Raw genomic sequence first — 24344 nt, 5'->3', positions numbered from 1 at the left:
CACTTTCCTCCCCAAGCTGCTTTTGGTCACAGTGTTTGACTGCAACAGTAGAAACCCTGACCAAGACACAATTATTCTGGGAACTCTAAATAACCCGAAATGAAAAAAGAAATGGTCCACTTCACTGCTTCAGTAAAACGGAGCTGTCACTTTAAATTTCTAAAAGTTGAGTTCGAAAGTTCATCATGATGAGCAATTATATAAATTATGGACAGTTTATAGCTATCATACCATTAACTGCTAAAAATGATGATCTCTAAACAAAATAAAGGTCATAGTAATACTACACAAAAACAGGACACAAAACCATATGCTTTTATAGCTCCACATTTCTGAAAACAATAAGGATTAGATATAAGTAGGCAAGACTTAATCCAAATGCTTAGTACTAGTTATTTCTAGGCATAGGAATTATGGGTAACTTTTATCTTCTTTTAAATAATTTTTGTTCTGCTGACAGCAATTTATTCCAAGAATAACATTTAAACTTCAAAGATACCTTTGAACCAGTTCTCAGGAATACGTCTTCACATCTCAAGAAAAAAAAAAAAAAAAAAAAAAGACCAAGACTACGGGAGCAACATGTTAGGATCAAATTCTTAGTTACTGTAAGGAAGTGTAAGGAAGTCTTTTTCTAAACTCATGGAGTGGTGAATTTATTCCTATAAACTCATTAATTTGGGATTTGAAAGTACATTGAAAATCTCCATCAGAAATGACAGGGAACAATGAACCAAGCTGGAATTTGGTGACAGTGACTGATTCCTTTCAGCCAACAGAAAGCGAACTAGACAGTTAAAGAATATTTGGTGAAGACAAACTAATTAACAATAGGAATAATTCCGATGAAATTGGTGTGTTTTGATAGGCGGACTGTAAAAGCAAGATAAATCAAAGAGGAAATAAAGGTGGAATACAAGTCATTTCAAACTCTTGGATATTTCTTTTATGAGCCAGTATTCCGCTACCAAGCACCTAGGACTTTAGATTTCAAATAGTCTAACCCCATGAATACACTCAAACTAGAGAGTCTGTGCTCACTCTTAAGAAAACATGGAGGTTGTCTCTCCACCGATGGAGTAATCCTGGCTTCGCAGGTGAAAGTACGAGGTGTGAATAATTCCATTGCCTTGTCACCCCCCCCCCCTTGTTGTGTCCGAAGTCCTCCTAAGCAGGGAGAGCTGTCACTTTATTAACCTTTGGCACAGGTTGGAAACCTTGGTAATCTACCAATCAAGTCTGCCACTCAATGCCTCTGTGGCTGCACTGGCAACTTGTTGGCAGGATAACGCTTTAGCAAAACCAGTAAGAGCTCTCTAGAGCTTTCCATCCTAGAGTGAGGACCGCTTCTGAATGCTGAGGCAAAACCCTAGTATGTTCAGTCTGGTTTAACCGAGTTAAAAGGGTGCCCAGTAGGGTCTGGGGATGCACTAGTCGGGGTGTAGGTGCACACAATGCCTCCCCACGCCATGCCCGCAGGGGGCCCTCGCTCACGCCTCAGTGCGGGTTCGGTGGCAAACACTGTCCGGACCGGGAAAGGTGTCAGCGAACACTAGTCCCACGAGACATCGATGGTGTCCGCGTCCGGCCAGCGCGTTACCTGCAGCAGGTGAAGCTGGGCCACGAGGTGCCGCGGCAGATGGAGGAAGCAGTCCCGAGCATTCGTGAAGGCCACCGTCACGACCGCCCCACCAGACCCCGCACCGGCTAAGCGATCACTGCTCCACATTGTCCCAAGGTTCAACTCTCGCCGGAGAGCGGAGTCCGCCGGCTTCCCGTCAGGCCAGGGCGTCGGAGCCCGAGAACATCGATCGGGCCCGCCCCCCTCTTCACGCGCCTGACCGCTGTCACTCTCGGATCGCTCCTCCGAGGCTCTAGGGGGCGGCACATCGCTCGTCGAAGTCTCGCTCTCCGGAAACAATCGTCGATGGGGTCGATCCTCCAGCCAATCCTAACACGCTTGGCCCATACTGCTCTCTGATTGGACACAAAGGAGCACCGCTGGCGGATGTTGTTCTGGCGCGGGGGCCTGAAGCCGGCAAAATGGCCTCCAGTGACGGGAAACCCGGTGGCATGTTCGACCACCACGTCCAGACAGCTGTGTGTGACTCGCGGGCCAAATACAGGGAGGGCCGACGCCCTCGCGCGGTCAAGGTAGAGTGACTTGGGTTTCTTTTCTCTCCTCGGCAGGAGCATTAACTTCCTGTCAGCACTAGCTCCCCATGGCCTGCCTCCATAAAGGCACGGCAGGGATGCTGTCAAGTCCATCTCTCAGTGGAGGGGGCACGAGGAACAGAGGCTATCGCTGTTGTCGGTTTACTGCTTACTCCACGATTTTTAGCTTTGCATCCTATGTGTTTACAATAGCGATTCTCACAGGACAAGCCCTGTTAAGTGACTGTTTACATTAGCTTCTCTGGGGTCAACTTTGGGAAAAGACGTCTGTTTAGTCAGATACCCTTATGTAGAGTGTGTTATTCTTTAGGCAGAAAGAGTGACAGTTTTGTGTGTATGTTTTGCAGACCAGATTGAGCAGAGTATTTCTCGTTTTCAAAGCTCCATTTAAAAGAGGGATGGGAAGACAGATTTGCCATAGGCTTGTTTGAAGAGTACGTTTAACGAGCTCTCCCCCGACTTCAGGTATATACCATCAATTTGGAGTCTCAGTACTTACTAATACAAGGAGTTCCTGCAGTGGGAGCCATGAAGGAATTAGTTGAGAGATTTGCTCTCTATGGTGCGATTGAACAGTATAATGCTCTAGATGAATACCCAGCGGAAGATTTTACAGAAGTTTATCTCATTAAATTTGTGAAATTACAAAGTGCAAGGTATGTACAAGTTAAGCAGAACTCTCGTCTTCTATTCCTGTTGCCGTCATTTCGGCCTCAGGATTTCCCAAACAGACCCAAATCACACAAGCACTTCTCACTCTCAGTCTTCCTGATTTGGGGGTTGAAGAGCAGGGTTTATTTGAATAGCTTTAGCTGTGCTCGATTTAGTTCTGTAGACCAGGCTGCCCTTGAACTCAAAGAACCCTCTGTCTCTGCCTCCCGAGTATTGGGTCCAAAGGTGTGCAACACCCCACCTCGCCTTCTGGTTTAGTTTTTACCAGGCCTCACATATGCAGTCAATCACTCTAACAGTGAGTGATATCCCAGCTCTTCCTTCTGACGTTCGAAAGGCTGACTTTACAACACTCTTCCCATCCTGTGCTTGACGGTTTCTGAACCTGGAGTGTGGTAGATTTGGGAGATGAGGAATTACATTTGAAGCACATTTCCAGTCCTGTGGCTTCGTAACTTTGGAGACTTTTAGTCCTGCCAAGCACATTTTTTTTCTTTTCCTAAAATCCATAGGGCAAAAAGGTCTACTTCTTGAAGTTCACTGAGGAAGGATGAAATGAAACAATTTATGTAAAAGGATTAGACTGGTACCTCCTATTAAGAGTAAATATTAGAGCCAGGCAGGGGTGACACAGGCCTTTAATCCTAGCACCTGGGAGGCAGAGGCAGGCAGATCTCTGAGGTCGAGGCCAGACTGGTCTACAGAGCTAATTGCAGGACAGCCAGAGCTACCCAGAGAAACTGTCTCCAAAAAAAACCAAAAAAACCAAAACCAAAAAAACAAAAACAAAAACAAAAAGTAAATATTAGTAATGACAGTTCTTATTGGTATGGTTCTATGTTAATCAACCTTGTATTCCAATAAGACTGAAGTCAACAATGCTTTATTTTATGTTAACCCTTTGGGTGGGGGAGTGTGTGACTGTAGGTGGGTGCACGTAAAACTTGCTATGTAGGCCAGCTGACTAGAACTCAACTTCCTCCTGAATCTGCCTCCCCATCCCCACCAGGTTTAAAGACATGTACCACTACAGTGTACTCTACCCTATGTTTTGAGACGAGACCCTTACTGAAACTAGAACTCATGGCTAGATTGGTTGGCCATCAGGCTCCAGTGGTCTTACCTTCTCTATCTCGCCAGCACAGGGATTATAGGCACAGTATGGTGTCTAGTTTTTATGTGCACACTAGGGATCTGAGCCTAGGCACTCAAGCTTAAACAAGTGCTTTTTCAACTGAGCAGTCTCCCTAGCTCATGTTAGCCATTTTTTCTTTTTTTAATCATTAACATGATCTAAACCATATCCTTCTCTGGCTTTTGCTATTTATAAATGTTTTGGTGGAAAAAGGCTTCAAATCCTCTGGCACTGGAGTTACAGGTGGTTGTAAGCTATCCAAAATGGGTCTGGGATTTGAATCTGCTCTTCCCAAAATCAGCAAGTGCTCTTATCACCCACCTAATTATCCCTCCAGCCCCTGTATTTCTTTTGTTCGCTACTCCTAGTCCACCACAAAATCACTTGACTTCAAAAGGCCATGTGCCTTTTCTTACCAAGTGGGCAACTCTTCGTGGTGTAGAGAGCAGATTCTCTAGCGCCTTGTATCTCTACAGATCCTGATACAGTTGGCTTTGGAGTCAGCCATCTGAATTGAATCCTAGTTTTATAGATGAATGTATGTGACCCAGAATTTCCCCGTGCCTTGGTTTTATCATGAGATGGTTATGAGATATCAATTTAAGTGGCACACTTGTGGCTTTGCATGGAGTAATCTCTCAATAAACATTAATCATTATCTGTAGATACAGAAGTACTTAATTACTTACAGTGCTTGGTTCAGCATAGGTATTCAGCATTTCTTTTTTTTTTTTTTTTTAAGCTTAAATTGTCCCCTTTATTTCCAGTTCACGAAAATACATTGAAAAATTACAGGGAATGTATCACAAAGACATGAACACATGGAAAGCTGATGATAAAAACACGTCTTTAAAAACATGAGACTGTGCTACCTGGGAGTCAGTTTTACATTTAAATTACTTCAATGCATAAAATGTTTCAATCTAACAATAGTAGTATCCTAACCAAACAGAATAGATTTAACTACATTTATTTCATGAGTAAAATATAAATTATTCCTAAGACTAAAGTGATACACTTATCCAAATTAAAAAAATTAACTATACGCAGTGAGCTTTAATATGCTGTGGCATGTGCCCTCTGTGTGTTTGGCCCTGAAGTTTAACATGCCATTTTATAAAAATGTAACAAACAATATATATTATATTTATATTATCCATAATACATTATAATGTATAGTATATAGTATAATGTATAATGTATAGTACAATGTAGAATATTAAAATAATGAAGAGAGTATTGTATATACTGCCTGCATTTTTTTTTTTTTTTTTATTTTAATTTTTTTTTTTATTAACTTGAGTCTTATTTACATTTCGAGTGTTATTCCCTTTCCCGGTTTCCAGGCCATTCATCCCCCTATCCCCCCCCCCTCCCCTTCTTTATGGGTGTTCCTCCCAACCTCCCCCCATTGCCTCCCCCCAACAGTCTAGTTCACTGGGGTTCAGTCTTAGCAGGACCCAGGGCTTCCCTTCCACTCGTGTTTTACTAGGATATTCATTGCTACAGCATTTCTTTTTTAAACATTATTATTTCTCTTATTTTTATGTGTATGTGGCGTGGCTATTTGTTAATTGTTTTTGAACTGTGTAACTTATGCATTTCTTTAGCGTTCTCTTTAAGTTATGCATTTCTTTTTAGGATAGCTAAGAAAAAGATGGATGAACAGAGTTTCTTTGGAGGGTTACTTCATGTGTGCTATGCTCCAGAATTTGAGACAGTTGAAGAAACTAGAAAAAAATTAGAAGAAAGAAAGGCTTATATTTCAAGAGTTACTAAAAACCAAGGTATGGAAAGTCTGTGTTAACAACTCCTGTGTGTCAAGCACTGCTAGGTATGGGTGTCATTGTGGAATTCCTACTCAGTCACGTTCTCCAGTGACTTGAACCGCTGGGGTCTGTGCCCCACTGTGGAGTCTCGGCCAGGAAGGGAGCGATGTTGATTCATGGAGATTGCCTCTGGCATGGGAGAGTTAAATAGTCGTAAATGGTATTCAGTAGTAAATAGGGTAAGAGGATGGCAAGGCAAGCCAGGCTGCGTTTAAACTCAGGCAGATAAATTGCCACCATACATCTAAGGAGCTGTAAGTCCTACAGAGTAACCAGAGTTCAAGGTTTTAGTGAGAGAGATTAGGAAAGTAGACAAGAAGCAAATTATGAAGCCTTGTGTCCCAGGCTACGTGGCCCAGGGTTTAAACATGAAGGCAGCAAGAAGCAATTGTGGTTTACAGACTGGTTCTACATGTTGCTCATTATGGGAAAGTAACAATTTTTGATCAGCAGCAAGTTTTATTATTTTTCAAGTGGCTCCAGAGAAAAGTAAGACATTCTAGATAGATGAGTAGGTGACACTTGGTAGTATCCCATGGAATCCTTTCAAAAAGCCTTTAAGCCTTATCACTGTATTCTCTGCTCTAGAGGTATCATTTTAGGAGTAGAGCTTCTTAGCATTTTAAGGTTTGTTTTTAGAATTTTAAGATTTTGAATGTTCAAAATGATTAATGAATGATTTGTTTCCCTTTCCCTCAACTTGTAAAACTATGACTTTAAAGACTATTATGTGACCAAGAAGAAACCAGTTCCAGAGCAAAAAGGAACAAAAGATTCTAGACAAGACTTCCATGCACATACACCTGGATTTTGTACACCTGCTTTAAACACATCTCCCAAGAATCCTTCAGAGAACTCAAGTCCTTGTCTTCCTTATTCTTGTGAATTCCCTTTATGCTATTTTGCCTCCAAAAGCCCATGTTCACCTGGGGAGCACACGGACAAAGCATCAGACTCCTGCAGTAGTGCTAGGAACCGTGGTGAACTACAGAAGCACCGTGACCACAGTGCCTTTCCCCCAAAACTACAGATGAACACTTACAAAACTTCCGTCCCTTGCTCTAGTGTGCAAGAGGCCATTGCTACCTCACAGGCAGTTGGCAGATTTATGCCTAGGACAACACAGCTGCAGGAGAGGAAAAGACGGCGAGACTGTGATCGTGAACTTGGAACTTTTCTTGAAACAAACATAAGCAGTAACGAGGTTTTGATTGGACCTAAGTTACCAGGTATTCCCACAGTAGATCTGCAGGATGACTCCTTGAATACAACGGCAAACTTAATTCGGAGTAAACTTAAAGAGGTGAGGTTTTTTGGGGTTTTTTTTGTTTTTTTTTTAATTAATTGTGAGACCAACAACTTGATAGGAAATTTGGAGGAACTAAAACTTTGTAATTATTTGGTTTTGTTATCTTCTAAAATAACAAATTTGATCAATATCTATCTGATTTGACAGTCTTTTTTTTTTTTTAAAGTCATTTCATTTTATGGATGTGAGTATACTGTCACTCTCTTCAGACACACAGGAAGAGGGAGGGCATCGGATCCCACTCAGATGGTTGTGAGCCATGGTTGCTGGGAACTGAACTCAAGCCCTCTGGAAGAGCAGTCAGTGCTCTTGACCACTGAGCCATCTCTCCAGCTCCCTTTACAGTCATCCTTGACTTAACAATGAACAGATACATTTTATGTCAGTATACGTACAAAATGCTAAATGTCCAGTCAATCAGACTATGACAGCTGATTCCGGATACTGTCTTTCCTCCCTTCCCTATTTAAAGCCAGCTCCCTAGGTAGTAATAGCATAAGCAAAAATTGACAGTTATAATTGATTATTTCTCTTAAAATTCAGCTAACTGGAGATTACATCAGAGTCAAATATTCATAAAAGGAATGATTTTGATCAATCACTTAATTTTGTTGGGAACCGAACTCAGGGACTTGTGTGTTGGGCAAATGCTCCATCACTGCCGCATCTCCAGCCCACAAAGTGAGATTATTAAAAACTGAGTCTGTGCCTGCCCACACTCAGTTGTGTGTGTCAAGATCAAAGCTCTGAATAGTTAGAGATCAGATTGTCTAACCCCCGTTCCGGTTATTTATTTTCCATTCTGTAAACACAAAAGAAAGTTAACAGTTGCGGGAGCTTGTGAAAGCTTTCTTTTTGTGGAGTGGGATGGGCCTCGGAATCATTCCTGGAAGGCCGTAAGCATTTTCTTAGTTAACTCCCAGGTCAGCCCAGCTCACGGGAGCTCACGTGGCACCCTCTTGTTCTGCAGTGTGATTGGAGAAGCTAAGGTGCTTCTCTGTCTTGTTTTGGTTTAGAGTTTTGTTTCCACCTAGTTGAAATGGTAAAGTGTATGAATGTGGTTTTATTTTTAAGTCTCCCTAAGTTTTTCGATATATGCCAGCACCTTACTTCCCTCTGGTGCACTACACTGAGGCACACAGACTCGTGGCTGTCTCAGTCAGGGCCAACTGCATTTAAGTTAAAGTCTACATCCAGAGAAATAACAGGTCAACAAAAACATACTTCATATACTTAACCACAACTCTAGTATTTTCCCATCTCAAATCAAGGTGGTCTTATCCTGCCTTTGCCCTACTATTAAGTTATTTTTGGTAATAACAATGTATTCAGAAGCCATTGCAGCTGAGATCTCTGTTAGCCAGCCTGGTCCACCTAGTAAGTTCCAGGTCAGGTCAGGCCAGTCAAAGTTACACCTGTTCAAAAATAAACCAAACAGCCTGTAAAACCAGTATTTATCTGTATACTGCTGTTTCTGGGCTAAGGTGAAATCCCACTGTTGTTTCAATTTGCATTTGTTTGAGGTGAGTTAGCATCCTAATCCGTTCTTTTGCATTTCCCTGTTGCTAATGATGTTGGACATTTTCAAACTCCTGTTGGCCTTATGTGTTTCTTCCTTTGAGATCTGTTCAGCCTGTTAGCCTGCTTATTGACCGGATCACTTGTCTTTAGTGTGGAACTTTCAGCAGTTCTTTGTAGATGCTCGACATGAAGGCCTCATTTGTGTCATTGAGCACAGACCCCCCATCGTGCAGGCTCTTTCCCTCACGTTCCTGACTGTGCTGCTGTGCAGAAGCTCCTCAGTTCCATGTGATCCCATTCAGTTTGCTCATCATAATCTGTTCCTTTAGAATCCATTTCAAAGATCTTTGCCTAGTCTCTTGAAGTGTTCTTCCTGTTTTCCTCTGGTAGTCCGAGAGCTTGTTACAGTCCTCAGTACATTTTGTGTGTGTGTGTGTGTGTGTGTGTGTGTGGTGTGTGTGTGTGTGTGTGTGTGTGTGTGTGTGTGTGTGTGTGTGTGTGTGTGTGTGTGTGTGTGTGTGTGTGTGTGTGTGTGTGTGTGTGTGTGTGTGTGTGTGTGTGTGTGTGTGTGTGTGTGTGTGTGTGTGTGTGTGTTTGTGTGTGTGTCTTCTCTGTGTGTTTTTGATACCCTTGTCAAAAAATGTCGTAGCTGTGGCTATGTGGGATTACTTCTGGCCTCTGTTCTATCCCCTCTGTCTGCATTCTTGTTTTTATCCAGTACTAGGCTGTTTTTGTGTCTTTCTTAGGGTTTCTAACGCCATAACCAAAAAGCAAGTTGGGGAAAAGGTTTATTTGGCTTATTTTTATTGCTGTTTATTATTGAAGGAAGTCAGGATAGGAAATCAAACAGAGCAGGAAGCTGGAAGCAGGAGCTGACGCAGAGGCCATGGAGGGGTGCTGCTTACATGCTCGGCCTGCTTTCTTAGACAACCCAGGACCGCTGACCCAGGAATGTACCACCCACAATGGGCTGGACTCTCCACCATCCATCACTAAGAGTGCCCTACAGCCAGACCATAGGGAAACATTGCGTCAGTTATGACAGCCTGGGCAGCACATCTATCTTATCACTGTGGCCCTGTCATCTGACCTAAGATACTGTTCCATCTCTAGCTTTGTCCTCACTGCTTGCTATGGCTTTAACTCTTTATGAAACATTCCTACTTCCATAAGAAGTTTAGGGCAGGGCTGGAGAGATGGCTCAGCGGTTAAGAGCACTGTCTGCTCTTCCAGAGGTCCTGAGTTCAAATCCCAGCAACCACATGGTGGCTCACAACCATCTATAATCAGGTCTGGTGCCCTCTTCTGGCCTGCAGGCGCATACACGCAGGCAGAAAGCTGTATGGTGTATATATTCATAATAAATAAATAAATGTTTAAAAAAAAAAAAAAGAAGTTTAGGGCAGTTGTTTTCTACCTTTATAGAGGATGTCTTTGATTCTTCGGTAAGGATTGTGTTTGTTCTTCAGATCACATCATCTTCACAATATTAATTCTGCCAGGGCCAGAGAGATAGTTCACCAGGTAAAGATACTATCCACAAACCTGACCACCCTGAGTTCAATCTCACTCTACATGTTTCCTCTGGCCTTCATATACATGCCGTGGGCACATATACATTCCCTTGTGCACAAATAAATGAATAAATGTGGTTTTCAAAGTTAATTCTGCCAGGGGTGGTGGCTCATGTCTTTAATCCTAGCCCTTGGGAGGCAGAGGCAGGCAGAGCTCTGAATTTCAGGCCATTCTGGTTTATAGAGCTAGTTCTAGGCTACACAGAGAAACCCTAGAAACTGTATCTCAAAAAAACTTGAGAGAGAGAGAGAGAAAGAGAGAGGAGAGAGAGAGGAGAGAGAGAGAGAGAGAGAGAGAGAGAGAGAGAGAGAGAGAGAGAGAGAGAGAGAGAGAGAGAGAGAAATATGGTTTCTGCCTGGGGCTGGCGAGATGGCTCAGTGTAGAGACGTTTGCTCCCTAGCCTGACCACCTGTGCTCTGTTCTAGCACCTACTACAACAAGTAGTTCTCTCACATCCCTGTGTGCACTGTGCTGTAAGCGAGATGGGGGCAGCATAACAAGTATAAATTGTTAAAATCCCACAATAATCCAGAAACATGAGAGGTCATGCCATGTTCTATTTTTTCTTCAGTGTCTTTTCTCGCTAAGAGTTTGACTATAGAGGTCTTTGGCCTTCTGGTTAAATTTATTCCTGGGTTTAAGTGTGTGGTATATATGTGTATATATGTTCATGTATGTGTGCACATGGTCTCCTCTGTTACTTTTTTTTTTTGAAGCAGGTTCTCTCCTTTAACCTGGAGCTCACTGCTCGGCTGGACTGCCTGCCAGCAGGCTCCTGGGACCCTTTTGTGTCTGTCACCAAGGTTGGAGGTTTAGGTGTGCTCTACTGCACCAGGCCATTTCCCAAGTGCTGGAGATGAGAGCTCTACTGCACCTGGCCATGTCCCAGGTCCTGGAGATGAGAGCTCTACTGCACCTGACCGTTTCCCAGGTGCTGGAGGTCAGAGCTCAGGGCTGCATCTGCATGGCAAGCACCTCACCAGCAGAGCCTCCCTCCCGAACTATTTAGTTTTGTTGTTTATTGTGAATGGAATTTTTTTTCTGATTTTTTTTTCGTGTTGTTTTTGTTGTTGTTGTTGTTTTTGTTTTTTTGTTTTTTTCTTTTCTTTTCTATTTTTCGGAGCTGGGGACCGAACCCAGGGCCTTGTGCTTGCTAGGCAAGCGCTCTACCACTGAGCTAAATCCCCAACCCCTGATTTTTTTTTCTTGGCAAGTTTATTGCTTTTATAGAAAAGCTGCTGTTTTTGTTTGTTGAGTTTATATATTTTTATGACAGTGCTTTTCATAGTTTAGCATTTTCTGGTCAGATCTTTAGAGTCTTTTAAGTGTAGAGTTGTGTAGTCTGAATAGAGATCACATGATGTCTCCCTTTCCTCTGTTATTTTTCTTGTCTCGTTGCTCTGGCATAGACTCACAGTACCATAGTGAATAAGAGTGGAAGAGGGGACACTTTTGTCTCTATCCCTGATATTAAAGGAAATTCTGTCCCCTCTAATTGTCTACTGACGTAAGCATATAATTCCTGTTCTTGAGGCTCGGTGTATTGATTATTGATTTACCTATGTGGAACCTTCCTGGAAATCTTGGAATGGAACTGACTTAGTCATGGGTTCTATGATCTTAACCTGATCTTCTATTCAACTTGCAATGTTTATTGAGGGTTTTTACTTACATGTTGATCAGAGGGGTTGGGCTATGGTTTTCTTGTTTGCTGTATGCAAACAAGAGGGTGACGCAGGCTTCATAGAATGAGTCTGGTACTATTCCTTCCTTACTCTTCTGCTTTTTAACCTAGTTTGAGGAGCCTTTCTTTAAGCATTAGTGGGATTCAGCAGTGAATCCATTGGACTTTTACTTTTCCAGGGACTTTTATTGATGCTTCACTCATAGATATATTTAAATTGGTTGTATCAAGTTAATTTTAATAGGTGGTATTGTTACCCCTGTTGCCTAACCTTTTTTGTCAAGTTAAGAAAGCTTTATTTTCTGTCAGACAGGGCTGCCTCCCTAATGTGGGGATTGAAAGAACAGCAGTGAACATAGAAGAAAGTACAATTTACATAGCTTAAGGTCGGCAAGACTAGAGTACGTAGGAACTCAGTAGAACATCTAGTTAGGGGGAAAGAGGTGTATAGTGTGTGTAGCATGTCACATTCCAGAAATGTGCCAAGGGATAGTCAAATCCAATTTACAGAAAGCAGGAATGAATTATTTTGACCTTGTAACAAAGTGGCTTCTAATCTTAAAATGGGTTAGGCTTGTCCATCAATTATGCCTAGGAATTTATCCATTTCTTTTAGACTTTCCAGAATTTTGAAATATGTTTTCAAAAGAATTCCCAAATGATTCTCTTAATTTTACTAGAATCTGTTTTAACCTTCCTGGGTTTTTTGGCTGGCTGGTTGGTTGGTTTGGGGTTTTTGCTCCCCCTACCTTCTCTCCCTCTCTTAGTTTGTTAATATTACATTTGAAAGGAACCAAGTGCTTATTTGGTTGGTTCTATGTGTTGTCCTTTTAATCTAAATTTTACTCATTTCTGCGCCATTTTTCCTGACTGTTGCTGCTGACTGCTTAATGATCCTTTCTTCTTTTTAAACCAGGTGACCTCATCTGTGCCGAAGCCTCCGGAGGACAATGGTGAAGATGTGTGTACAAGTCACCCACGAAAACAAAGAAGAAGAATCTAGCTGGCCAGTAGGGAGTTAGTCTTGCCTTTTCTTTCTTTTTTCTTTTGAATCAGGGTCTCCCTGGAGAGCCCTGGCTGGTCTGGAACTCGCTATGCAGACCAGGCCGGCCTTGGGCCTCTGCCCCTGAGTGCTGGGATTAAAGGGTGTGTGCCACCACACCCAACTAAACTGGTATTTTCTGGAGAGATTCTCTTTTATGTCCGGCCCGTTTTAGTTCTTTCAGGCATCTTACTACTGCTGTTGTAAGTGTTTCCTCTTAAACTGTCTGCAGATCTTCCGTCTCTCAGTTCTGCACTGGGGGGGCAGAGACTGTACTCTTCACTCCGAGGTAGTTATGACAGTGTGTAAATTGACTGAAACGGACATGCAAATGTGATGCAAATAAAGGAGATCAGGGTCTCACTTTAATTCAAGTGTTGAGCGGGTTGTGCTCAAAACTAGCAGGGGAGTTGTTTTTGAACACCAGAGCTTCGAAATGAAAGCAGGTCTGTAAAGAGAAAGTGCCAATAAAACGTTAAAACAAAGTTGATATTAGAAACATATATAATGTAATTTCTAAGACCAATTTATATCAACTATGGTGATGTTTAAAACTAATGAAGTTTGGAAATTCTAGATTTCTACACTATCAGCATATCTGTGTTTTTTCTTCTGTCAGCAGACCACTGTGTAATTTTGTCAGGCTGTTTCCATTTTCTTTTCTAGGAAAAAATAAACTGAGAAGACACATGCTACACTGTGCTGTGTGCGTGTCATTTCTCGTCCTAAAGGGCCTCCTTCAGTGGGTTGTTTCTGACTGTGTGGAGTAAGGTTTGCCTCGGTTGCTATGGTGCACTGATCAGCTTTGCCAGGCTTCTCAGTGCTGGAACCTGCCAACCAGGGGTTACGTTCTGCATGCATGAGAAGTGAGTGCACAGATTGCCGTGCTGAAATCTCAGGTAAAAGACACCTGAACAGCCGACCACACACGGAGCTGGACAAAACAAATGTCATGTGGATCAGGCCACTCACATAATAAAGTTCTGGGTGTGTGTCTCTATACCTCAGGACCCTGATCTGTCAGTGTGGGGAGTGGCCACCAACATGCACCATAGTGGCCATGAGAGGAAAGAAGTAAGCATGTGCCACGTCAAGCTGGGGAGGAGGAGGAGGGAGAGAAGGAGGAGGCGGCAGCGGCGGCAGCATCTTCAGGAGTCCCCAGCAGTGGAGGTACAGAGGCCACACTGCAGTGTAACCATGGGCCCTGGCACCTGTCAATTAGGCTAAGCTGGCTAGACAAGAAGCTCCAGGGTAATGCTGGAATTACAAGCACACTCCCCCAGGCCCAGCCTTTATGGGTGTTGTGAATTGAGGTCAGGTCCTCTGCTTACTGGGAAGCCCTTGAGTAACTGAGCTGTCTCTCCCATCGGCAATTAGTCTCTTCAGATTAAAAGCCTTTTACACATTGGTTGGCTGGAAGAGGTTCTCGCACCTTATATACTTGCTCAGCCTGTGTGTTCCTTCTTCAGTGCTCCATCATGTAACAAACATAAGATACTCTGGTTTGGGTCCAGTAAAGTGTGTCTCCATACTGACAGAAGACAGGGATTATGTGTAGCCAAAGAGGTAACAAAGTCTTAGCTATAATAACTGAAATAGTCATGTTTGTAGCCCTAAACTGGAATGAGGCTAATGACTTTATGATTGTCTTCAATTTGGCAATGGGTTGAGGCTACAAAGGCAAAAGGCTATTGTGCATTATTTTCTAATCCTTTAAAATTTGTCCTTAATTGGGCCAGTGAGATGGCTCAGTGTGTAAAGGCATTTGCTTTGAAACCCGACTACTTGAGTTCAGTTCCCTGGGAGCCACGTGGTGGGAAGAGAGAACAGACTCCTACAAAATGTCTTCTGACCTCCACACAAGCATTGTGGCATTTCCTAGATCTGGTGACTACTGCTATGAGACACCATGTCCAAAAGCAAGCTGGGAGGAAAGGGTTGATTTGGCTTATGTTTGCTTCCACATTCTTAAGTCCATCACTGAAGGAAGTCAGAACAGGAACTCAAACAGGGCTGGGACCTGGAGGGAGGAACTGCTGTGGGGGCTGTGGAGTGGTGCTGTCTCTGGCTGGCTCTTCATGCCCCGGGGGTAGCACTACCCACAGTGGTCAGTAAGAAATGCCCTACAGCGGACCTTACGGGGACATTGTCTTAGCTGAGGCTCCTGCTTTCAGATGACTCTAGCTTGTGTCATGTTGGCATGTGTAGCCTACGCACACATGCTCGCACACGCACACACACTTTCAATAAAAAGTTTCCCTCATCTACTTTAAGGTCTTAGTCTGTGTAACTCTACCTTTGCATCTGGTAAACATGGTCCAAACGCCTCCAACAAAAGACCGTCTTTTCTCACTGCCTGTTCAAAGTCTTCAAAAGAGATCTTGCCATCATTGTCATAATCCTAGAGAGAGATGATTTAGTGATAAATGATAAAGCCTTTAATTTTACCATGGAAAACTAGTTATCTAGACTGCTCTAAGTTCATTCTCTTGAAGACACTGTTCACACAAATCTACGAGGATTTATGAGTAGAAGTCACTGATTTATTATTCTAACTAGTCACCTTAGCGATATACAGGGTAGCCCTGTCAATTACACACACTGGAATTGGGGAAGAGTGTAAAATATTGGGGAAACTATATTAACATACTGCCCCCTTTGCAATTAAATAACTGTGATATGTCTCATTTTTGAGCATAATTTTATTCCTCAAAAGGCCTCTTATTTGGGAGCTCATCAAGCAGAAAGGACAAGGCTCCCCGAGTAGCTGTAGCTCCTGGAGTAGCTGTCCAGGGAAGACTAGAGTCATGGACTGGAGACTGCAGACTCCTGCTGGAATGCCAGAGGGCTGGGATCTAGGGATGTATGGTAACCAGCACAGTTCTGTGCACCTGCGTTACAGGAGGAAACGAGTGTAAGTCCGTAAACTGTTCTGGACAAGGCTTTAAAAATCATGTTGTGTAGTGTGCAGGGAAGGAGGGATCTGTATGTGAATTGCAAATGCCTTAGGCTGCTGCTTCAGATTGAATAAGATGCCCTTGATTTCTCACTTTTGTGCTTAAGTTCAGAATCTAATTTACAGGAAAGCATGAGTGGCCATCAGAACAAGGGGCATCCCATTACCATTTCTGTTCCAGAAAGGAATCTGGGAACCTATCGTTAAGAAGAAGGTATCTGCACTCAGCCTGAGCAGCAGCTACTATTTCTAAAAGAAATACTCTTACACACAGAGAGAACAGAGACAGACAGACAGGCTCACAGTGTGGCCCCTGCTGGTCTTGAACTTGAAATCCTTAGACAGAATGGCAAGCATGCACCACCATGCCTAGCTGTTTCTTCTCTGTGCTTCTGAGTAATGTCAAAGAGTTTGTCTGGCCTGCTCAAAACAGTATAGGTTCCTCATAAGAGTGGACACCACTATTCCGGTAATAAGGAGCCATTACTATAAGGCTTTATTGCTATATGAATTCAGCACCACAATTTCTGTGCTTCAGTTTTCCTCATCTACAGAGTGAAGATAAGAATTCTGTGGATAAAATGAGGAATACTAGAGAGGGCCCCGAAGGCCTGCTATATAGTAAGCACTCTCTAAGGGTCAAGTGTCTTTCACTGCTATTTTGCTGAGATGAGGATTGATAGATTGAAAGAATGAGGTCATGAAGACAGAAAGAAGCACAAGGTTTTACATCTACTGGATCAAGCCTCCTCCCAAATTAATAAGCTTCTACTGATAGTGGTAGCTTTTAAAATATCTTAGGTAATGATCATTTAGTCAGTGGGCCATCCCCTATCTATTGAGCACCCACTTTCAGTGAAGCACTGTTGTGGGTAGAGGAGGAAAACAGAGAGAAAGCAAGTGAGAACTGCCCACAGGGAAGTTGCTCGTTGTGGAGAAGCAGCCATTGCTCGCTCCGTGGCCTTAAAATGCAGCAGCTACCTCCGTGAACTCAGCGTGAGGCCCAAGCTTACCATCTTCTTCAGGCTTATTTCTACCAAATCCTTTATTCCTTCTTCGTTCTCTTCTTCAGGAGAGTTGTGGAAGAGACTACTCTTCAACATGTCAAAAATTTTTTCCCGGGAAATATAAGCATCTCCACTTAAATAATAAACTTCAAAACAGACTTTATAAGCCGTAGGAATCAAAAGTTGAACAAACAAAACATCATTAGTTATTTCAGCATAATAAAGAACAAATATACAACTACTGATCTGATCCACTATATAACAGACATTTTATAACAAAGAGCTTCTTGTTAAATTTCTTTCCACAGGATTAAGTACCCTGTGGTGGTTTGCATATGCTTGGCCCAGGGAGTGAGTGGCACTATTAGGAGGTGTGGCCTTGTTGGAGGAAGTGTGTCACCGTGGGGGTGGGCGTGGAGACCCTCCTCCTAGCTGCCTGAAAGCCAGTCTTCTGTTTGCCTTTGGAACAAGAGGTAGAACTTTCAGCTCCTCCAGCACCATGCCTGCCTGGATACCATCATGCTTCCCGCCATGTTGGTAATGGACTGAACCTCAGTACCAGAAAGCCAGCCCCAATTAAATGTTGTCCTTTATAAGAGTTGCCTTGGTCATGGCATCTCTTTATCTAAACCTAACTAAAACGTACCCCTCGGCAGGTGAAAGAGCAGCTCACAGTTCCTGGATTTGGGCTTTGAAAATGGTTTCAAACTACAATAAAGGAGGTGGATTTTTATTGACCTACCTTTGGGTTTTTACATATATGTGTTTACATGTGTGTGGTATGTTTGTATTTTCTGCATACAGACTATAAAAATGAACCACACACTTTTCTGCATCCTTGGATAATGGTTTATACACACACACACACACTCTTAGAGTGAATGAGGTAAGCTCCTTGGGGTCTGCCCTTCTGCCTTATGTTCAGACCTCTCTCTGGAGAGTAGTGTTTCTGTCTTCCATCTCAGATGACCTTATTGGGAAGGTGACAGTGAAGTAGCATTTCTGGAGTTTATTAGTAGTCTAGTTAAATGTTTTGGCAAACACCAGAAATATAAGCTCGAGTGTCAGATGAGTTGGGTATCTCTGTTAAATTCCTCCCGTTCGCAGCATAGCATACAAGTTGAAGAACAAGTCTCCTGCAGAAACAGTGTTCCCCTAGAGGAACTCCTAACATGTGTAAGAAGACTTTTAGGAAGCGGGATTGGAGAAGACATCTTCCTCAGCGTGATGCTATTGACCCATGTAACTCTGCTCAGTGCCGCAACTGTATGTCCCCAGCAATGAGCATTCCCACAAGGACTGACGACCTTGACACAGCCATCTGATCCTCAGTGAGACTCATGTGAGAACTCTGCAAGGTTGGAGGAGATGGAGTGGAGTGGGGGATGGGTTAGAGTGGTTGCTTTAAAATGTGTGAGGCCCTAGACTCAGTCCCTAGCACTGCAATCCCAAACCCTGGAGAGTGGGAACTATCCGCATTACCTCATGAAATATTAAATGGGAAGAGAACTACAAAAGAGCATGAAATTATTAAATGTCACAAGTTCAGCTTCAAAACGCTGTTATATAAAAGTTACAGTTCATTTAGCTTAGACATATTTTTATTAGCATACCATGTGTATGCATCCATGTGAGTGTATGCCTTGTTTGCAAGGGAACCTGCAGAACCCAGAATACAGAGGGTATTCAATCCCCCAAAGCTAGATGCACTACAGGCAGTTGTGAGCCACCCAATGTGAGTGCTGGGAACCAAACTTGGGTCCTCTGGGAAAGCTGCAAGCACCACTATTCTCTCTTCTCCAGGCATTTTCTTTTTCAGTGTCCCAAATCAAAATTCAAGTGAAAGCGCAAAAGGGATGCACATTGGCCCAACTACAAAGAACTCAGCAGCCTTTTCTTAAGCAAATGGATAATCTGGGCAGTTGGTTCCCCTGGAAACTGGTGTCTAAAATGATCTTTAATTCCATTTCCAGGAGTCTACACAGGGAATCCTGACAGCTGAAGTAAAGCATAGGAATGGACATTACCCTGGTGGGGTGGGAGCCGGGGGAGCGGAGAGCGAGAGTGGGGGGGTGGGGAGGACCAAAGCTACAGAAGGAGTAAAGTATAGGTAATGGAGGAGGACGGACCAGAACCATGCCCAGTGTTCCTCCTACTTAGAACACTCCCACTGGGCCTGAACTGCCTTCTGCCTCCTCTCACCTCACCCCCCACAGTCATAAAGACCAGGAGGATATTAATGTGTGGGCTGTTAGGGTGGGTTGAGCTAAATCCCCAACCCTGCACCAACTGATTTTTAAAAGCGTTGTTTTGTTATTACAGAAACCTCACAAATTACACATGTGGCATTCGGGTAAACCTGAATCTACGTTCCCAGGCTATGGCTACTCCTAGTTATCTCACAATAAACTCTCTCCTGTCCTTTTCATAGCGATGGCTGTCACCACCTTAGCATACCGAACACAGGATTGATGGTCATAGCACCCAGTCAGTAACCCCTTCTTACATCTCATCTTCTCTTCAAAAGTCCCTCGGAGAAACACAGCCAAGCCTTTAATCCACTCTTGCAAATTTACATGGCTATCACCGTCTTTGTCAAATACAAAGAAAACTGAAAAAGAAAAGGAATCTGTAAGTTCATTGTAGCTGTATTTAGCTGTAATTGTTTTATAATGCCTGCCCAAAGTTTAGATAGAAGACTTTTTCTTACAAATGGGGAAGGGGGAGGGGGTAGGGGGGAGAGGGTTGGGGGAAGGGGGATTGCTGGTGCTGTCTTTTAAAAGAATCTGAATGACTGGAAATGTGCTTTTCCTCCTATATGTTTACATCAGAAGAGTCGTTCCACACAGTGAGCAGTAACAGTCTTCATTTGTGATGTTTTACACAATTTCTAGAGTCAAGAAAATCCTTGGAGGTAATTAATGCATAATTTTAATTTTCAAACATAAAAAGTGAAAAGAGTGGTGAAAAAAATGTTGTAGAATTTTTGCAATATCACAAAGTAAATTACGTGTGTGTGTGTGTGTGTGTGTGTGTGTGTGTGTGTGTGTGTTTACAAACATGTTGCGTGGAGGTCAAAGGACAGCCTGTGGAACTGTGGAACTGGTTCTCTCCCATTTTACCAGCTGAGCCATCTTGCCAGCGCAATTTTTAAAGTTATCCATGAAACTTCATCCTATAGGAAAATTCAAATGTGATTTGTCCTTTGGAGATGAGGGATGTATTGATATTCGGATTATGGCGATGATTTCAGGGCCTGCATGTGTTGAATCTTATCAAAATGTATGTTTCAATGATCTACCACAGAATTTAACTTGGTACATCAATCCTTTCCTGTTTTAGATATCTAACTTTTTAATATTTCCAGTATAAGTAGTCATCATTTTTTTGTCCTGACACACTTCTATGATGGAAAAAAAAAAAGCCAATTAATGATTTACATTGGTGGTGTATACTTTCATGATTCACATCTGTGCTGTGTACTTTTGTGGTTAAAAGTCCCCAGTTGTTTATCCTTAAAAAATAGATTCTTGGGCTGGAGAGGTGGCTCAACCATTAAGAGCACTGACTGCTTTTCCAGAGATCCTGAGTTCAATTCCCAGGCGGCTCACAACCATCTGTAATGCAATCTGATACCCTCTTCTGGTGCGTCTGAAGAGAGTGACAATGTACTCACATACATAAAATAAATAAATCTTTAAAAAATAGATTCTTTAGTCTAATGGTAATTATTTCTCAAAACTCCTCTGCTATGAGCTATAGAGTTCTGAGTGGGTTTGTATTAGGAACTGGCCTTACAACTGTCCTGGGCTCTGTTTCCAGAGCTCTCCTACCACAGTTATTCCTCTCTAGTGTGGCATTCAAAGTCCAGTCTCGTGAAGAGGACGTGCAGAGCAATTCAGTTTTGGGTTTGTGTGTTTCGGTTTGCTGTGACTTCTTACCCCTATTCATCAGCACATCATTAGTCATTCCAAAAAAGTTCTGTAGAACCCCTCGGAATGCGTTGCAGTCCAGCTTGGTGTTATCAACCTTCCCAATAGGGCATCCCGCCAAGCTATAGAAAAGCCGTATGAGACATTCAACTTCAAACTTCTTGACTGTAAAATGAGAAGAAAATTAAGATGTAGATTTAGCCATTGCAGCTATTAAGTCATGATGCCAGATGGTCATACATGGTGTGAGTTTGTTATTGGTGCCAGATGGTCATACATGGTGTGAGTTTGTTATTGGTGCCAGATGGTCATACATGGTGTGAGTTTGTTGTTGGGTAGTGTAGTGATTGTTTCTACTAGATCTGCACCCTTCAAACTGGAAATTTGGAATATTCACATGAGGCTCCTTATTGACTTAGAAAGTGATGTTTAGGGCTGAAGAGATGGCTCAGTGGTTTAGAGCACTGACTGCTCTTCTGGAGGTCCTGAGCTCAATTCCCAGCAACCACATGGTGGCTCACAACCATCTGTAATGGGATCCGATGCCCTCTTCTGGTGCGTCTGAAGATAGCTACAGTGTACTCATATACATAAAATAAATTTGTTTAAAAAATAAAAAAGGAAATCAATGTTTAGACACAGGTGACTGTGGTACCACCAGGACAGAAAGCAGGCATTTGGCCTGGGGTTGGGGATACTAGACTTTAAGCATCTGACTGTTTCCGTCTTTTATTAAGATTTATTTTGGTTTTATGTATATGTAGAGAGGTATCTTCCTAGCATGTGTATCTGCACCACATGTGTGCATTGCCATTGGAGGCTAGGAGAGGTCATCAGATCCTTGGGAAGTAGTTGCAGACGGCTGAGAGCCACCATGTGAACTGAGCCTGGGTATCTGCAAGAGCAGCAAGTGCTCTTAAGCACAGAAACACCTCTGTAGCCCATTTCCATCTCTTATCCTAAACTGGTAAGACTTGACTCTAGTGCATTCTCTGGGAACGGCTGACTACTATCCTGGGTGAACTCAGACTCTTCGGTCTCAGAGCGTTTAATTCTGTGATTGTCTTAGTTAAGGTTCCATTGCTGTGGAGAGACATCGTGACCAAAACAACTGTTACTAAGGCAAACAGTTTACTGGGGCTGGCTTACAATTTCAGAAGTCCATTATCATCATGGTGGCAAGCATGGTGGCTTGCAGGCAGGCATAGTGCTGGAGGGGCCAAGATTTTAACATTTTGATCTGAAGGTAGCCAGGAGGAGGCTATCTTCTGCACTGGGTAGAGCTTGTCCATAAGACCTCAAAGCCCACCCCTCAGTGACACACTTCCTCCAACAAGGCCACACCTACTTCAAGGCCACACCTACTAATACTGTCATAGGCCAAGCAAATTCAAACTACCACAGTGGCTCAACAGCTACTTGAGAGAACTAAAATATGGGGTGAGGGCTGCTTGTCATTATTTTTGATCCTGTTTGTGGAGGAAGGTGAGGAGAAAGGAAGAACTGTTTTAATACTATCTTTGGGATGATTTTAAGTTACCCACATGAAAGCAGTACAGAGAATACTCAGTTTATAGGTGGGGTTCTATGTAGTTTGAAGAACATTGTTCCTACGATAGTGACTGATAATCGAGGGTATAAGCAACTTCAAAGGTGCCTGATAACATTTATTTTGTAGACTAAATTAAAACATGTTTCTTAATATAATTTCATACTATACTAGTGCAGCCTTGAAATAGGGTATAATGGCTAATTTTTCTTCAGTGTCTGGAAGGACACCCATGAGGCAGTGAGCAGATACAGACAGGATTCCTGCCCTCAAGGTGGGTTCAGACTTGTCAAGAAATACACAAGGAGCTGTAGTATGGCTCAGGGATAGAGCGCTTGCCCAGCATGTTTGCTCTCTAAATCTTAAAACAAGGGTGAAGAGTTAAATAAATGAAGTCTAGTGAATCAAAAACCAAAGGAACAGAAGGGTATTCAAGTGGGGACGGTGCTGAGGGACTAATATCCAAAGTAGAGGTATCATTGGAACGGAGTCGTTAAAGGACCAGGCGCTTACCTGAAGGCAATTTGAAGGCAGAGGGCTTCTGAGTTCGGAGGCAGATGGGCCCATGCTGGGACATGCTGTCAGATCTTACAGACAATGCAAGCTTACCAAACAATCCTGGCTGACAACCAGCCTTGGATTTAAGGACAACCACTTTCATACTACATTCATGAAATGATTTTTGAATGGAAGACCAGCAATTTGTATTCTGCTACATGATCATGATAACCTTTCTAACACACACACACACACACACACACACACATACTTACACACTTTTTCTTTTTTCTTTTTTTTTTTTTTTTGAGACAAGATCTCACCATGTAGTCCAGGGTGGCCTGAAATTCTTCATCTACCGCCTCAGTCTTCCAAGTACTTGTGGTACAGACATGGGCATTTGCCTCCATAAGTGACTTTTTCACTAGAGAAATGAGGTCTAAGAAGCCTTCCTTTAAAACCAGTGAGACTTGCCTGGTGTGGCGAGGCACACCTTTCAGCCCAGCACTTAGAGGAGAGAGAGGCAGGTGGAACAGTATGCCCATGCCTGGGAGACTGTTTACCTCCAGAGGCACATGGGTAACTTACCAATGGCTAAACCATGGAAGAAAGTGACACCCCTTCCCCCAGCCATTAACTGCCAGTAGACCCTCAGGGGCAGGGCTTGTGAGCCTTTCCCTTTTTCATGATGAAGTACTGATAGGTCTCCTCACTGTTGTCTGGTGTAGGTAACCAGTGCTGCATGAGTTCATTGGTGCAACAGCAATGTCACGTCAGGAAAGGCATCATTTGTAATGCACCTTCCCCATCCTCTGACTCTTTATTCTTCCGTCTCCTCTCTCCTGCAATTCGATGTTGCTTGACCCTAGAACGGGGTGATGTAGATGACCCATTTTGGACTGAGCAGTCCATACGATTATTTCAGAACTTTGACCAGTTGGGAATCTCTACATAACTGCTGCTATTGCAATAGCTTTTTTTTGATGAAGACCTAGAGCAGTACTAAATCTCTGTAAACATTTAGTATTTAGAAAGCAGTTTGACCACGTCCCACTTAGCCAAATGAAAGCAGTGGGTTCCTCTTTAGGTACTATGATCTCCCTGCCACCAGCTCCTGATCAAGTACACAATACCAGGAATATGTCCCAGCCTCTCGAGTAGGCCTTGACTGCGATTAGAAAATGGTTACCCCCAAAGCATTCATGTCATTACCGCAGCAGTGGACAAATCCTTCCAGGGCAGTTGTTAATGTAAGTTAGTATTCACAGCTAGGTGAGAGTGGTGACAGCTTTCTTCCCCCTCAAGTTTGCAATAGAACCTTCTAGCCAACAGGAAGGAAGCAGCCAGTGATTCCAGCCTGATTTCTCTAAGTCTGTGACCAAAGCATGGAGTCTCTTCAGCAACAGGTCTTACCATCACATTCTGCTGTAAGCCAAGAGCAATGGCGGTAGCATGCATTA

The 24344-nt window shown here is 43.0% G+C and overlaps 3 protein-coding genes across 4 annotated transcripts in view; 1 reads left to right on the top strand and 2 right to left on the bottom strand.

Moving 5' to 3' along the window:
• The window catches only part of Pex1 (peroxisomal biogenesis factor 1), a 40657-nt gene extending 38831 nt beyond the window's left edge, over positions 1-1826 (bottom strand). The window contains exon 1 of the mRNA XM_032906996.1: positions 1601-1826. Within this exon, the coding sequence (XP_032762887.1) occupies positions 1601-1729 (129 nt within the window). The 5' untranslated portion in view covers positions 1730-1826. The remainder of the gene's footprint in view (positions 1-1600) is intronic.
• Positions 1827-1992: 166 nt separating this feature from the next.
• On the top strand, positions 1993-13639 carry Rbm48 (RNA binding motif protein 48). 2 transcript variants are annotated; one of them, XM_032906994.1, is made up of 5 exons: positions 1994-2154; positions 2641-2831; positions 5624-5769; positions 6534-7114; positions 12817-13639. In XM_032906994.1, exons 1-5 carry the CDS (start codon positions 2044-2046, stop codon positions 12901-12903), a joined length of 1116 nt encoding a protein of 371 aa, XP_032762885.1. In that variant the 5' UTR covers positions 1994-2043; the 3' UTR covers positions 12904-13639. The 2 variants fall into 2 exon arrangements, with proteins under 2 accessions (XP_032762886.1, XP_032762885.1); XM_032906995.1 differs by lacking the exon at positions 2641-2831 and having other exon boundaries at positions 1993-2154.
• On the bottom strand, positions 13313-22963 carry LOC116904467 (EF-hand calcium-binding domain-containing protein 1-like). The gene is made up of 6 exons (XM_032907279.1): positions 22900-22963; positions 20847-21002; positions 19412-19516; positions 16912-17063; positions 15239-15343; positions 13313-13390 (listed from the first exon to the last, which is right to left on the bottom strand). Exons 1-6 carry the CDS (start codon positions 22961-22963, stop codon positions 13313-13315), a joined length of 660 nt encoding a protein of 219 aa, XP_032763170.1.
• Positions 22964-24344: the final 1381 nt, after the last annotated feature.

Source organism: Rattus rattus, chromosome 6 (assembly GCF_011064425.1).
Source record: "Rattus rattus isolate New Zealand chromosome 6, Rrattus_CSIRO_v1, whole genome shotgun sequence".
Lineage (NCBI taxonomy): Eukaryota > Metazoa > Chordata > Mammalia > Rodentia > Muridae > Rattus > Rattus rattus.
This window is presented reverse-complemented; position numbering and strand designations above follow the sequence as displayed.

What these genes read in the sequence shown, in the direction of transcription:
- Rbm48 (XM_032906994.1), top strand. Translation starts at nt 2,044, where the DNA reads ATGGCCTCCAGTGACGGGAAACCCGGTGGCATGTTCGACCACCACGTC. An exon ending in GTGAAATTACAAAGTGCAAG is followed by an intron (nt 2,832 to 5,623) that starts GTATGTACAAGT and finishes ATTTCTTTTTAG; the next exon opens with GATAGCTAAGAAAAAGATGG. An exon ending in TTCGGAGTAAACTTAAAGAG is followed by an intron (nt 7,115 to 12,816) that starts GTGAGGTTTTTT and finishes TTTTTAAACCAG; the next exon opens with GTGACCTCATCTGTGCCGAA.
- LOC116904467 (XM_032907279.1), bottom strand. Translation starts at nt 22,963, where the DNA reads ATGTCCCAGCATGGGCCCATCTGCCTCCGAACTCAGAAGCCCTCTGCC. An exon ending in TTTTGAAGAGAAGATGAGAT is followed by an intron (nt 17,064 to 19,411) that starts GTAAGAAGGGGT and finishes CGGCTTATAAAG; the next exon opens with TCTGTTTTGAAGTTTATTAT. An exon ending in AAATAAGCCTGAAGAAGATG is followed by an intron (nt 15,344 to 16,911) that starts GTAAGCTTGGGC and finishes ATCTCTCTCTAG; the next exon opens with GATTATGACAATGATGGCAA.